The 14,446-nt window shown below is 37.2% G+C and overlaps 1 protein-coding gene across 6 annotated transcripts in view; it reads right to left on the reverse strand.

The window, feature by feature from the left end:
* CEP112 (centrosomal protein 112) overlaps window positions 1-14,446 on the reverse strand; it is a 172,143-nt gene that overhangs the window by 154,498 nt on the left and 3,199 nt on the right. For 3 of the 6 annotated variants that reach the window (XR_012838207.1, XM_075770276.1, XM_075770280.1), the window contains 3 exons: window positions 14,183-14,221; window positions 7,246-7,339; window positions 4,765-4,839 (listed from right to left, as the gene is read on the reverse strand). Coding sequence is in view for 5 of the 6 variants with exons in the window: in XM_075770276.1 (XP_075626391.1) it covers window positions 4,765-4,839; window positions 7,246-7,339; window positions 14,183-14,221 (208 nt within the window). In the remaining variant the exon portion in view is untranslated. The remainder of the gene's footprint in view (window positions 1-4,764; window positions 4,840-7,245; window positions 7,340-14,182; window positions 14,222-14,446) is intronic. The other 3 variants (XM_075770277.1, XM_075770278.1, XM_075770279.1) reach the window with 3 other exon arrangements.

A 14,446-nucleotide genomic window follows, 5' to 3' on the forward strand; every position in this document is an offset into this window, starting at 1 on the left:
GTCCTGGCCAAATTCCAATGATGAAAAATTATCTTCTCCCCGATTAAAAAACCCTTTGCTATTTTCCCCAGGGTACAATCTCTTTGTATGCTTTCTACCTAAAATGAAGTGCTGAATTTCCTGGGATGTTGCTTTGTCACACCTAAAAATGGCTACAATTCAGTGACAAATGAAACTATATGGGAAGCATCATGGAAAAAAAAAAATATATATAGGTAGGTCAGCTAATAATATGCAGGGGTTTCATTCACTGTTATTCCTTTATGTAATTTAAATTTTATGTACAAAAATTGTGTTTGCCTGCAATCTGAAAAGCTTAGCAACTACAAGAGGAAAAAAAGAACAAAAAAAATCAAGTTTAATTATTTTCCTGACACTACATATATTTCACAATATTTAATTATTTTTTGAGACACAACTAAAGGGAAGGTGAGGACATCCCATTCATGAAGTGTACTAAATTTGCAACAACATGTAGAAGTTTATTGACAGCTATTAATAAAATCAGACAGCTGAGGGATTTTTATTATATTCTAAAATAGCTAAAGAATGACAAAGTTCAAAGTAACATCATGACCAAAGATTACCCGCATTTGCCTAAACTCCTGGCAATGAAACTTTTCCCTTCAAATGGCAATACAAAAGGATTTCTTCTTTTCTACATTGCAAATGCAACTTCAAGGCATGAACACTTAATAAAGGATAGTCCCCACATCAGTTTAGATAAGAGTCAATAAGGGCTAAGAAAACCACATTTTTATAATGTATTTTAAATTAGCTTATATTAGTATTCCACGTATGAAAGGCAAATTTATCACAATCAAAACTCAACCTTCTTTTTTTTCCCCCAAACATTTACCCATGCATGACTAGAATCTAAAGAACTTGAACAATAAAATGTTTGATAGAGATAAATCGGGAATGCTGCAAGGCAAATGGAAAAAATTTTTTATTTCTCATGAGAAGCAACAATATTAGCAGAGTAATGCAACAGTCTTACTTCTCGTCTAGAAAGTGTTATTACTACTGTGTAGAAAGTGTTACTACTACTATTAACAAATCTGAAGCATGTTACAGTCTGATAAGCTTTGACCTCTCTGCTTAGAGAAATCATAGAATTATTTCCCAAAACTTTTCACAATATTTTAGTAATAATACTAAAGAAATCTCAGCCACCGATATAAGCATATCATAAAAATGGAAACACATTCACAGTATGTGACCTTAAAAATACACAACATTTGACGAAGAGGAAATTTAAAATATGTCAAAGAAGTAGAAGCCCAAAAGATAATTTATTTTTACCCTTAACAGTTTATAACTGGTCATTATAATCCAGACTAATAAGCCTATACTGGAACAGGGAAGGCTTAGCAGCAACTCACAGCTAGAAGATGCTGAGCTTTTCTCACCTTTGTGCAGAGCACCCATCTAGATATTTGCAGATTCTTGAATAAAAGATTATTCTCCATATATACAGGCTTGAAATAAAAGTATCTTCCTAAAATTTCAAGGATTCTTCCTGAGAGAAATCCTTGTATAATGACTTGTCCGAAATTCCCAGGATCAGCTCTGTCCCACTGCAAGAAACCTGTACAGAAGCACGTATTCTTTGCCAGACTAGCAAACTTGATTCACCATTTGTTCCTTGACACACAAGTAAAACCTCAAAAAACCCACCAAGGAAATTCTGAAAAGTTTTTTAAAAAACTACTGTTCATTATATAGGCAGTTCAAAGTAAACGCCATTCTGTATTTCCTTTCCTAACTTCTCCCTCTACTAAAGTATTCTTTTGGGTCACGGGACTTCTGTACCTGAGGTGGGATAGCTTGTAAATTAAGTGTCTCAAACAGTCTGCGAATATGGCTAGCATTTAAAAGATAGCTAGATGTTCCTACGGCAATATAAATGCTTACAAATAACAGCTGTCATATCTTACATTCAGACCTTACAGATTCTGAAGTGCTGCCATCATTTAGTAAGCTTCACCGCCCCCCCCCCTCCATTTTCAATAATTACATATTCTTCTTTCTCTACTTAAAGCTCTCTGAGCCGTTAAGAACCCATTGGAGGCCATGATCCATAGCAGGGAAACACCACTCAACAGCAACCACTTACAGACCTCTCGTTTACAACCTCAAATCCTCTCTGTCAGGTAACTCCCAACAAGTCTTATCCAGCAATCAAAGTCTCTCACTAGCGACTTGTTTAATTACCATCCCTGGCGAGGAGACTTGAAAAACTGATTTATGTGTCACAGTAGCCAATTTGTTATCCAAGAGAGCTCCCATATCAGTGGAGGATCATCATAGTTTAATAACCATCCATTATCAACACAACATGATTGCAAACTGGAATTTCAATTAGAAAAAGAAACAAAAAACAAATAAAGTTAGAGAGATAAGCAAGCAGGCAGATCAACACTGATACAAAAGTGCTGGATATAAAGAGATTCTTTGTCAGCATCAGTTGGAACAATTTGTAAAATGGCCATGAGCAAGTTTCCCCCTTAAAGCAGCTTTAGAAGCTCAAGGTATTACAACTATCTGTTTATATAATCCAGGTATTTCTACAGCCCAAATAGCCAAAAATCTGCAAGTGACTGCTTGCACATTTGTTTGACACCTGCATAACGTTTTCACAAGTTGGAGTTGACTGCTATTGAAAAGCTTTCTGGAGATCCACTCTCCTCACTTTACAAAACTACAATTCCTGAAAAATATATTTGTCTAAGTCTGGAAGCGCTAGAAATTGTTCTTGTATTGCCCCATAGGAACTCCAAGGAGCAATAGCATGCACCCAGACTAATATTTTCACTAATCTCCACCTTCAGTTTGCAGAAAGCAGTCAGGCAGCTCCTGGATTGTCTCAAGGTCAAGACTTCCTTCTCTCAGAAGTAAAGCAAGAAAGCAATTTGCATTTAGAATGCTAACAGGCACCAAAACAGCAAGAGAAACAAGAAGAACACAAAAAAGTTAACACTCTCTCTTACCATTTGTTTTTACTGAAGATAACTTAGGCATCAGTGCAAAACATTCAGCATAATAGCCAAGATTTTTAAATGCTGTCATATCCCTCTGGGCTGACAATAGTGTAGGAAGAATAAGGATTCTTTGGTAACTGATTAAATTGACAACATGAAAATACATGACTTTATTTTTAAAAAAAACAAAGCTGAAGTATTTCATTAGAAACTAGCTCTCCTCCCTCCTAACTTCAGCTGCCCTCTCTCCCAAACACAACTGAGTGAGCTTTCAACCTGTGAGAATAAGCAGGAAATGTGAAAGAAAAAAAAAAAGAAGAAAACTCTTTATTAAACTAAAAGCGATCTTAATAAAATTAAATGGTGATGAGAATATTAATCCTAATCAAATAGGTTAAAGATTTGGCGGTACTGGGGAAAGGCATAAGAAAAAAAGCAACACAACAGAAAAATACAGCAGAATATAGCTACGGAGAAAAGGCACTTGATTAGGACATTAGAATTATCATGGACTAATACCACAGAAAATACAAACAAGGGAATAAATTCTTATTATCACAGTAGCGTTAAATGAAAATAAAATTTAAATTCATCTAATACGTCTAGGTCCAAAATATTTGATTAACTGCTCAGGAACAACACATAGATCAAGCTCCACATATTAAGCTTGTACATGCAAAGATCAAAAAAGATTAACACAGATTCACATTAATCTTAGCCAGCAATTTTTTCATCTCTCCTTATAAAAATACATTTACTGCCTCACTGTATTTTCCTCTTGTGCTACACCAGCCCAAAAACAGAGAGGACGTGTTCAAATTCTAAGAAAAAATGATAGCTTGAAAGTAGATTTCATTTTACAAAAGTGGTTTAGAGTCTAAAAAAAGAACTTTTGATACAGATTAAAGTCATCCTAGCTGTAAACATGGAAAGCTTTGGGGAGATATCTTCTACATTTTTGCTGAGATCCAATAAATAAATACTAGTTTTGAAGTGGTAAAGCTGTCCAAGAACGAACTCCTTATTCCATCCCCAGACCAGATTCTCTTTCAGATACTTTAGTTTTGATATATCAAAGTCAGGACAAATCTCAGCATTGTAGCAAAAGTATCGTATTCACAAACACATTCTAAAACCAGCTAGACAAGAACATAGGCCAAAGTACTGCAAAACTTCCACAAAGGTAGATTCTTTCCTCAGCAAAGCCAATTCGCAAAGACACACTATCCTTTCCATGAGGAAGAGCCACAGAGCTGGTCTAAAGATTCTAAGTATTAAAAGGAAAGGGAAGAAGTTAAACACACTGAAAAACCTCTTGAACACTTGCAAAAGGAGGCAAACTCTGGCAAAAAAAGTGTTGAGTTCTATTAATGGCTTGCAAACTCTGTATCCCTTAATAAAAAAAAATACAGAAAGCCAAACTCTTCTTTCATTTATACAAGTATAAATTCAAAATAATGCTACTGAGTTATCAAGAAATAGTCTGAATTTCTACTCAAGACACTTGTTTTTGACCAGCAGGTATTATTATTTTGCTTGATTTATGACTAACTATATTAAATACAATAAGGTTGTTATTGCTTAAAAATGAGGCATTTTTAACATTTTCTCCTCAAGATGACATATATTCATCATCAACCTTTCCAAGCTTTACCATTTCATTCCTAAAAGACTAATTCCTACATAAAGTTTTGTTGACTAAATTCAGAGATGCAGACTACATTACTAAGGAGTTTTCATTTCAAGTCAATAAATAAGTAATGTACTCTGTTTATTTTACCCCAAGATTCCAACTATTGAGACGTGCTTCGAGGTCACTGTCATCCAAAGAAATGGGTTTTTTATGACGATGATCCTGGAACATAAAAAAAGTCAAACAAAATATCAGAAGACCTGGCAGATACATGGGCTAAAAAAAGCTTCTCGTTAGACTTGGCCATGCCTACACTGCATTTCCTAATGGTGTCATGGTACCTCTGACAGTTTTAATCTAAACAGCTCAGTTACCAGTAGGATACTGTGCTAAGGAAGGAATTCAGGATAAATTAGCCTGCCTCCTCACTTTAATGTTGTTCTTTATTTTACTTATTTCCAAAGCAACGGCCTCCTTTAAAAAGGGTGAGTTTACTAAACAAAAGTCAAAGTACTCCATTCTTCAGGCAACCTATTTATTCTAGAAATGAGCCAGTCTCCACAGTCACTCTTGTGCAGCTAATCCAGAATTGAGAGATCACCTGATCAGCCTCCAAATAAAATAAAATTTAAAAAAAAAATACTTAAAGGAAAGCACAGCAAGGCAGGGAGAGTTATCTTGGGCAAAGCTGCAAAAGCAGAGGACAGAGTAGCAGCTGCCCAGCTCAAGGCTAGGGGTCCTCTTTGTAGAAAGAGTTTCCAACATTCAGTAAGGACCGCAGTTACTGTTGCTCAAGGCTATGTCTGTCAGAAGAAAGTTTTCCTGTGGGATAGCAGTAACTACTGGTTGTATTTAATGTATCAAATGAGGAAAGTTTTCTGTACCAGCTGCCCTCAGATACAACAGGATTTAGAAAAACAGAACATTGAAGCGTGAATTACTTTGTCTCATTAAGTTTTGCTAGTAAGAGGTTTGTGTATTGGCATGCAAGCACCCCTTTTTTAAATCTGCTCATTCATTATGAGCATACAGTGAATGGAGCTTTGACTTCAGTTAATCAACACTTGGTTGAGACAGTTCTTAATGTTTCTTAAAAGACTCCCTGTTCCTCTACCTGGGCCTGAATTATGCACAGAACATCTGTGCATCACTGACAACAGAACAAGATACTATTTGTTCCAGCCAGCCAAATGTTCATCAAACTGTTTGGCAAAGCAAGAGAGGATTATTTCACTTAAAGGCTCTTTTAAAGCTGTAATCACAGTAGAATCCAGTATATTGAGCTGAAGAACAATGAAGTGCAGTGATTTGTCTAACATTGTCCTGGAAGCCTGTGGCAGAGCCAGGAACAAACAAACAAACAAAAAGAAAAACCCAAAAACTTTAAAGCCCCAGATCCAGATTTCAACTTAAGGAAATACTTTTCTTTATAATAACTGTTCCATAAGAAATACTTCTTTAAGTCAAGTAAAACAAACAGGAAACCAATAAGGAGAAATTTAGTAAATCCAGCATCTGTTTTTATTTTTACTTGTGGCAATTTTTTAAAAATTACATTTGTATATATACAATCAACACACACATAAGTACATTCATACCAACCAGAGCCTAGAGCAGAGACATTCAGATTTTGCCCACACACCATTTGTAGCCTGCCATGATAAAGCATTCTCTACTCCAAATACATAGCAGAACACAAATTTCCTCAGAAAGACAGACCCCAGAAGCAAGCTTCCAGTTTATTCCACTTGCACTCCATGTCCTCAGGAGTTCTTGACTATGCCCAGTAAAGAAGGGTAAGAACAGTCTATATAAATTGCTCAGGTGTCACCAGCCCACTTTCAGCTGCAATCTTTCTAAACTGTTCCTCTGATACAATCAAAAACCAAGCATGGGCAGACCTACAACGTACACACAGCAAATTCAGCGTTTCATGGAGGAATTAGAGCTATTATAGATGCACTGGCTATTGTGAAGGCACCACATGAGACAGGCCTCTCCAGTAATAAAGACTGGACACAACAAGGCTACAGAACACATTCGCAAAGGAAAATAGCATACTTGTTGATAACATATATTTGTCAGGAGTGATTTTCAGTTTAAATGCTTGCAATTATACATACAATATCATTAAATATTTTGGACTAAAAGGGTTTTACATGAAGTCTGTTTAGTGTTCTTCCATCAGCCATAATGCTAGTTGTGGAAAGTCTGATAAAACAAGCTGTCCGAAATTCACTCTTTCAGAGGTCAACCATCATTAAACAGAGCCAGAGACATCTATGCTGCTTTCTTTAATCTACTATTGCAAAATACAAGATGATGTCAATACAGTCAGTTTGCCAAGTCTAGGGAAAACAATGCAGCAGACATTAAACACACTACACTAAAGAGAGGTCAACCATTAGGATGAAGTGAGAGCATCTTACAAGAAATTCTTTCCCCCTGCACTTGCAGACAGCAGATTTTCATGAGCTTTAGTCTTTCCTATCACTGCGTCCCAAATGTCTGCACCTGTACGCAGAGATCACGACTCATGCAATTAGAAATAACAGCTTTACAGGGATATACAAAAATAGTTCATTGAAACTAGAGCAAGTTTTATGACAAAAAGGAGAAGCATCTTACAGACAGTGGTGTGGCTAGGTTATCTTCATCTGTCCGGTGAGGACTCATAGAATGTGATCTTAATGCTGGCTTCTCATTGTACTTGAATCTTTCCCTGTTATTAACAAAAAGAGTAAGCAGAAAGACAAGTCATTTTCAACAACTTGTGGCACACAAAGGCTGTTAATCTTAAAATAAAATCTTTCAAAATATACAAGAGAAAGTAACTGTCAAGATGTAAAGATAAAAAATAGAATAAAGGAAAATTTCTTGTTAAAGGCAAACAAAAGCCTTAAGCATACCATTTAAAAAAATCAACAGCCAAAAACCCCCACATCAACAAAAACACCAGAAATACAGTGTACATCACAGTATATTAAAAAGTGTTCTTTGCACTTCTCAGTTACTACATGACCCAATATCTCCCAAGAGATTTTAGAATAAATCTAAGTTAACAGAGAAGGCTAACCTAAGTTAACAGAGAAGGCTAATCTAAGAATGTTTTTGAAAGAAAATTGCTCAGCATATGAGATGGCATAGGATAAAGTCCAGCAACTTTGAGAAGTAAAAAGAATGAAGGTGATGGTTGGCCACACCATAGGGGAGCAGACTTTAGGCTAAAGACCAAAAAATAGGTTAGATCAAGGTATATCTTTATATAACATACAAACCTGAAGACAAGGGCAAGAACTACGCGTATTGTTCAATAGAACAGCAATGACTTGAAAGGGTGGACAGTAACATGTCAAAGAAACAAGTCATGAACATTATTAGCTGCATTTCATTTCAGTTGTATTGTATGGACTAAAGTGGTATATATGGGAGGATGGTAAAGAAAGGCCCACAAGACAGCACATAAGTACAGCATGAACAAGTACTCCGTCCAGTAGAGAAGAAAGAGGACAGGGATTTTTTGGAAAAGCTTTTGCCATAAAGTATTTGAACAAAAAGAAATTAAGAACAGCAGATAGGTGAAGATAACCTTCCCCGATGCACCTGGTCAACAGACCTTTCTCAACTATAGAACAGTGAAAAAGAACAGCCTAGAACAAAATAAAATAAAAATTTTAAGAGTTTATTAGATAAGTTGATATAGCAAAAGATATAGCAAAACAGAGGTGAAACAGCCTTCAGCATATACTCTAATGTCAAATCCACACGTATTAAAGTAATTAAAAACTCCTGTTACTCCATTCACCTTCCTATGACTAGCCATACTATATTAAAATCAAGTCAGACCATTAAAATACCTTTCATTCTTTCCATCCAGCAGCAAATTAGAGAGTAAGTTATGCCAAAAAGACACCGAGATGAATTAAGTGTTTATGAACAGAAAGACAACTGTTGGATGTACAATGTAAACTAGTCACTTCTAGGAAGACAAACACAGACAAACTTTTCACTAAGCACACCGCCCCAGCTTTCATCAAAACAGCGGGGAAGAGTGAAATACAACAACTGGGAGCATACCTTCCCTTCCAGCACCAATAAATACCAGCAACATGCAAAATAACAATTACAAAGCAGTAAATAGTTTAGATAAGCAAAGTCTTCAGAGGTAAAAAAGATCAAGAGAAATATAGTAATACAATGACTGTCTCTAGCATTCCAAATCATGCATTTCTTACCAAGGTTTCATTTGACAAAGTTATCTCTCATTAAAAGGAGACAAATCTTTGCCTGTCAGTAAATCTGCACTTTTATCAGACTTCTTTTCTGAACAATACTCAGGTTACCTAACCATTCAATAAAGTTCCAATTGTTTAAAGTGAGAGAAAACAGAATTCATGCCCCTATCAGTAAGAGATTAAGGAATATCAATAAAAATTCAAACCAACCCGAGTTAGTGGGAATATTTTTAAATTGACAAAACAGGGGGGAAAGTCTAGATATAGTCTTAGTGCTGTATTTGCTATTTTGAAGAGGAATTGAAAAGGAAGTTTCTTTACTTGAATCTGTACAGACACTTTGAAAAGACCATTAAGGATGCACTGCAATTTTGCTCATATCAAGCATGTACGACCTGTTCACTCCCTTTTCCAGCCTTCTGCTAATACAAGTCAAGCTCCACAAATCACAAGATTATTTCCTTCCCCTCCCACGGCAGGTGAGTAGAGAATGGTCAGAGTCTTGACACCAGCCCTGTGACCTCCTGCTTCAGCCAGAACAGTGAGCTAGCATGGGAGAAGGAAGCAATTTCAGCTAATAAAGGAGATTAATAAATAATTTCCTACTGGGAACAAAGTAGGGGAAACTCACTGATTCCTCCTGGTACAGCACAGCTACACACTAACCTTTAACAATGTTTTTCAGGCATAATCTATAAATATACAGGAGAATTTTCCCAGGGGGTCAGAAAGACCAGGTATGTGTTCAAACCAAACTAAACATTCCTAAAACCAATTCTCTGAAGTTTCAAAATAAAGATCACCTTTCTAGCACCAGCTGGCTTGGTCTTATTTACACCCTCATTTGCAAGTAAGATTTGTCTATCTACTTTTTATTTAGCCAAATAAACAACTTCTTACAGAAAAACCGAAATCTTCATACATAGAAGTACGTGTATTGCAAGATAAAAAAATAACTATGAAAAGAACTTCTCTATTTCCTTCTTTTAAAGGAGGGAATCTTGAGATAAACATCAAAAAATTACTCAAACATTTCTCACTTTGTCTATTTTGCCCTGAGAAAGCATTGTAGTCTGTCTGTAAGAATTAAGTCACGGTTGGAATACAAAATTTTCATCCAACTACACATATTGCATGCCTATGGATACACTTTTCCTAATACATTATACTTGTCTCTACTCTGAATGTGTAACAAGATCACCATCTGCTGGCTCTCTCTACAAACTGCAGATTCCAGAAATATTTAATATTTTACATCTTCACTTGCACTGATAGCTCATTCAAAAGTGTAAAAACAAAGAAATACAGGATCTATACGTTGAGTATAGCAAACATCTTAATATAAATACATGTAAACAAGCATTAAATAAGCTATTTCTACAAAACATAACAGCTGAGCATTTACCTTCAATATTTCTTCCTGTGTAACGCACACATTTTTTGAAGAGGAATTGCATTGCTATGAAAATCAATTTATGTCACCTATAGAGCTATCAAAATTTCTGATTGCCAGCACAGGAATTCAGATTTCCTTAGACACAGCTCCACTCTTGGTATGAGTGCCCATTAGCAGAGCCATGCCTACATAGCTAAGTTTCACTTTCAAATTTCTTTAAACCAGTAACTTATTCCACCACATTTACTTGCTTGTCCTGGCATGAAATAATATGCAATATAGGTCTCCAGAGAACTCACCAGAGCCTTGGGAACCACCTGTTCATCACCAATGTAGGTATTGCTACAAAATAGTAAAAAAAGTAAATGAAATAAAGCTTCACTACCCCACCCACGTCTTAGGGAACTTTGCCAGACCAAGCTGAATCTTAGGTTCAGATACCAAATGAGAGAAGGGGTCAGATTTCCAGTATTCTACTATAATCCAGGTAGAGAAGAGAGGAAAAAAATACGGCAAAGAACACAAGGAAGGGAGTAGGCAGGACCATACCTCAGCCTTCCTCAAACAGGGACATGCACCAGTTGGACGCTGAGGGAGGAGTATGCTGCCTCATTCCACTCAAATAACACTCCAGCTGACAGTACAAGTAAGGAATTCGGAGGAATTGGGTGTATTTTTATGCCTCAGATATGGCCTTGTAGAGATATTGATACACTAGAATTAGGCCTAATAGGAGAGAGTTGTGCTGATATTGCTTTATTGCTTCTAATACCTGAGTGACACTTTATCATGATCATGCTACTCCAAGCAACCAAGACAATTTGATCAGAGCCATGCCAAGTATCTTGACATGGCAGAATGCTAACACAAATTTAGCTGACATCTCAAAAAGCATTGCTAAACCATAATACATTCCTTGTTTTCATAAGGTCAAACCTGATTTTTTTTAATTGAGGGCACTTGGACAGCTCTTCCCAGCAGTTCTTTGTATCACCAAGCCTAAAGCAGTAATATGGTAACACAGCTAGCAATTTCTTCATTCTCCACCTCTGTTCCTTAAACCACAAGTCTCCTATCAAAACCAGAGGTTCATATCAAAGCACTCGAGTGTAAGCAACCAGAAAACTCCTTAGTTTTAACACTGTAGGACTTGGAAAGAGGAGATATATCAGTCCTAAAAGCAACTTTTTAAATGATTGTTAGAATTACACATAGTTAATTCATACATAAGAGGAAAAGTTTCATGATACTCAATATCGATGTGATGTAACCTGCAAGAGTGCCTGTCATCTATCCAAATCACAACTGCAGAATTTAAAAATGCAAGACTCAGCACTGTGATACATAGCATAAACATCAGGGTTCCACGGGGGGGGGGGAAGAGAACAGGTAGTGATAGCCACTTATGAAAAATGTAAGTGAACACATGAAAAAAGCATTAGACTTCTGAAACAAAACCTGAGAGCATATCTATAATGCTGTGCTGGTTTTGGCTGGGGTAGATTTTCTTCACTGTAGCTAGTACAGGACTATAGTTTAGATTTGTGCTGAAAACAGTTATTGATAATACAGAGATGGTTTTGTTCCTGCTGAGCAGAGCGTACACAGAGCCAAGGCCTTTGCTGCTGCTCACACTACCCCACCAGCAAGTAGGCTGGGGATACACAAGGAGTTGGAAGGGATGCAACTGTCCCATATGACATCATGCTCAGCATATAAAGCTGGGGGATGAAGGAAGAGGGGGACGTTTGGAGTGATGATGTCTGTCTTCCCAAGTAACCGTTACGTGTGATGGAGCCCTGCTTTCCTGGAGATGGCTGAACACCTGCCTGCAATGGGAAGTGGGGAATGAATTCCTTCTTTGGTTTTGTTTTGCTTGCATGCACAGCTTTTGCTTTACCTATTAAACTGTCCTTATCTCAAACCATGAGTTTTCTCACTTTTACCCTTCCAATTGTCTCCTCCATCCCACCGGGGGAAGCAAGCGAGCAGCTGCATGAGGCTGAGCTGCTGGCTGGGGTCAAACCATGACAAATGCAGTGAAACCAAACCAGAAGTTTCATACAGAAGTACAGCAAACACTTCCTTCCTCTTGTACAGAGCCTAGTGAGTTTTCAATAATATCCACACCTTCCCTCTAAGAGTGCTTTTTTCACCAAGGATTTCAGAGAGTTTAAACGTTAACTTCAAAATGAGCAAAGAAGAGAGAATTTCATCCATGACTGAAATGCAGCAACATAAAATAAATGGAACACAGATCTAGATAATCAGTACAAAGTTGCACTGCATAAGAAACACTAGAAAGTAACTATTTAAGAACACAGTGTAGATTAAACTATAATTTACCCAAGATTCTCAAAAAACAGGATAGAAAAAAGCTTATGATTTTCAAGAGTGGCCAACTGACCAGCTTGTCACATCTTCAATACTGCAAGGCCATTTTTCCGAGCCAACAGGAAAACAAACCTCAATAACCTGATACATTTCATCCCTTTACCTGCTTTGTAAACAGCTCTATACCCAACTGATTGGCACCAAGGATGCAGCTTAAGCTTACTGGCTCCTACAAACCTACAACAAGAGACTCCCCAATGGATTGCCATAGCAAGATGCCACTACCGATACTCAGGATTCTGCTGTACAGCCACAAATAAGCGATACTGACATTTTTGCATTATCCTAATGACAAATCTAGGCACAGGGGGTGCTAGTCACAAACAAAGCACATGTATTTGTAGTAGGCAGCATGATATAAATCAAAACATTTATATCAAACTCAGAGAGAGATTGTTCAGACAAGGATGGAGTTACTGCAAACAATCCTCCCCACACAGGAGAACAAAACAACATGGCAGAGTATCCCACAGGCAACAGCTCTGATTTTTAGCCTCATAAGTTTTAACAAGTATAGCTGGTCCAGTCTGACCTCCTGTAATCCAAGATTCATGAAGCTTACAGGAAATACAAAGAAATCTTGCTATTTCATAAAGTCGCCATGATGAAACACAAGACAAACAGGTAAATGTTTAATAAGGACTAAGGTGCTTGCAGAAGGATGGATCAAATCCTTCCTTTGTACAAATCTAACTTCTCCTTGTCACAGAAGAGCAAAACTTGCTTATCTGCAGAGAGTTGCTATTCTGTTTCCTCAAAAAAAAACCCCCACAACTGTGAGCAACAATGATAGAACATCCTTTAAATCTACCATCTATATGCTTGTTTATATTTCTATTCTCTACAGAAAAAAAGCCATTAAAAACTATTTGATCTAAAAGCTCCTTTCAGCATTATGACCTTAGACTACAACTTTTTAAATATTATCGATAGTATAATGTAGTGATAGGACATGGGGTAATGGTTTTAAACTGAAAGAGAGTAGATTTAGATTAGATATTAGGAAGAAATTCTTCCCTGTGAGGGTGCTGAGGCCCTGGCAGAGGTTGCCCAGAGAAGCTGTGGCTGCCCCTGGCTCCCTGGCAGTGTTCAAGGCCAGGTTGGATGGGGCTTTGGGCAACCTGGGCTAGTGGAGGGTGTCCCTGCCCATGGCAGGGGGTTGGAACTAGATGGGCTTTGAGGTCCTTTCCAACCTGAACTGTTCTATGCTTCTACAATTTACTCTCCCCTTTTTTTGTCACTTGCTTACTGTACATTCCTTTCATTTTGAACTGTATAGAAACAGTGAAGATTAATCCACCTCAGCTTTGTTAGTTAATACAACTTTCCAGTTTCCATACATCAGCATGCGGAAGATAGAGCCGAACAAGAACTCCAAGGGGACAGCAACTGTTTTGGTCTATTTTAAGAAAAATCTGGCCTGAGAGCCTTCTGTATCTGTATAGTCTTTTACCACATCACTTCTTCCTTACTGCCTGTCCACATTTGTCTGTGCTTCCCTCTCCCAGTTAAGTAATTTTGTATGAATTCTGCCTCTTGCCTTGTGACCACTGTGCTTTGCCACCATAATATCTGAGGTCTGAAAAACAACCAGAGTACCAGCTTATTTGATAGATATTTAAAATGTCAGAGCAATAGCTATTATCTACTTTTGAAGTCTACAGAGGATGTCATCAAGTCTACTGAGAGTTTTAACATGAAGAGAGGTAAGAATGGTGAAAAAAGCAGTGATTGTTTCTACATTACCAAACAGGCCCTTTGTGCAAGTCATGAGTATCCCACCGTAACCACCAGTCCACATCAC

This window comes from Balearica regulorum, chromosome 18 (genome assembly GCF_011004875.1).
Source record: "Balearica regulorum gibbericeps isolate bBalReg1 chromosome 18, bBalReg1.pri, whole genome shotgun sequence".
Classification (NCBI taxonomy): Eukaryota; Metazoa; Chordata; class Aves; order Gruiformes; family Gruidae; genus Balearica; species Balearica regulorum.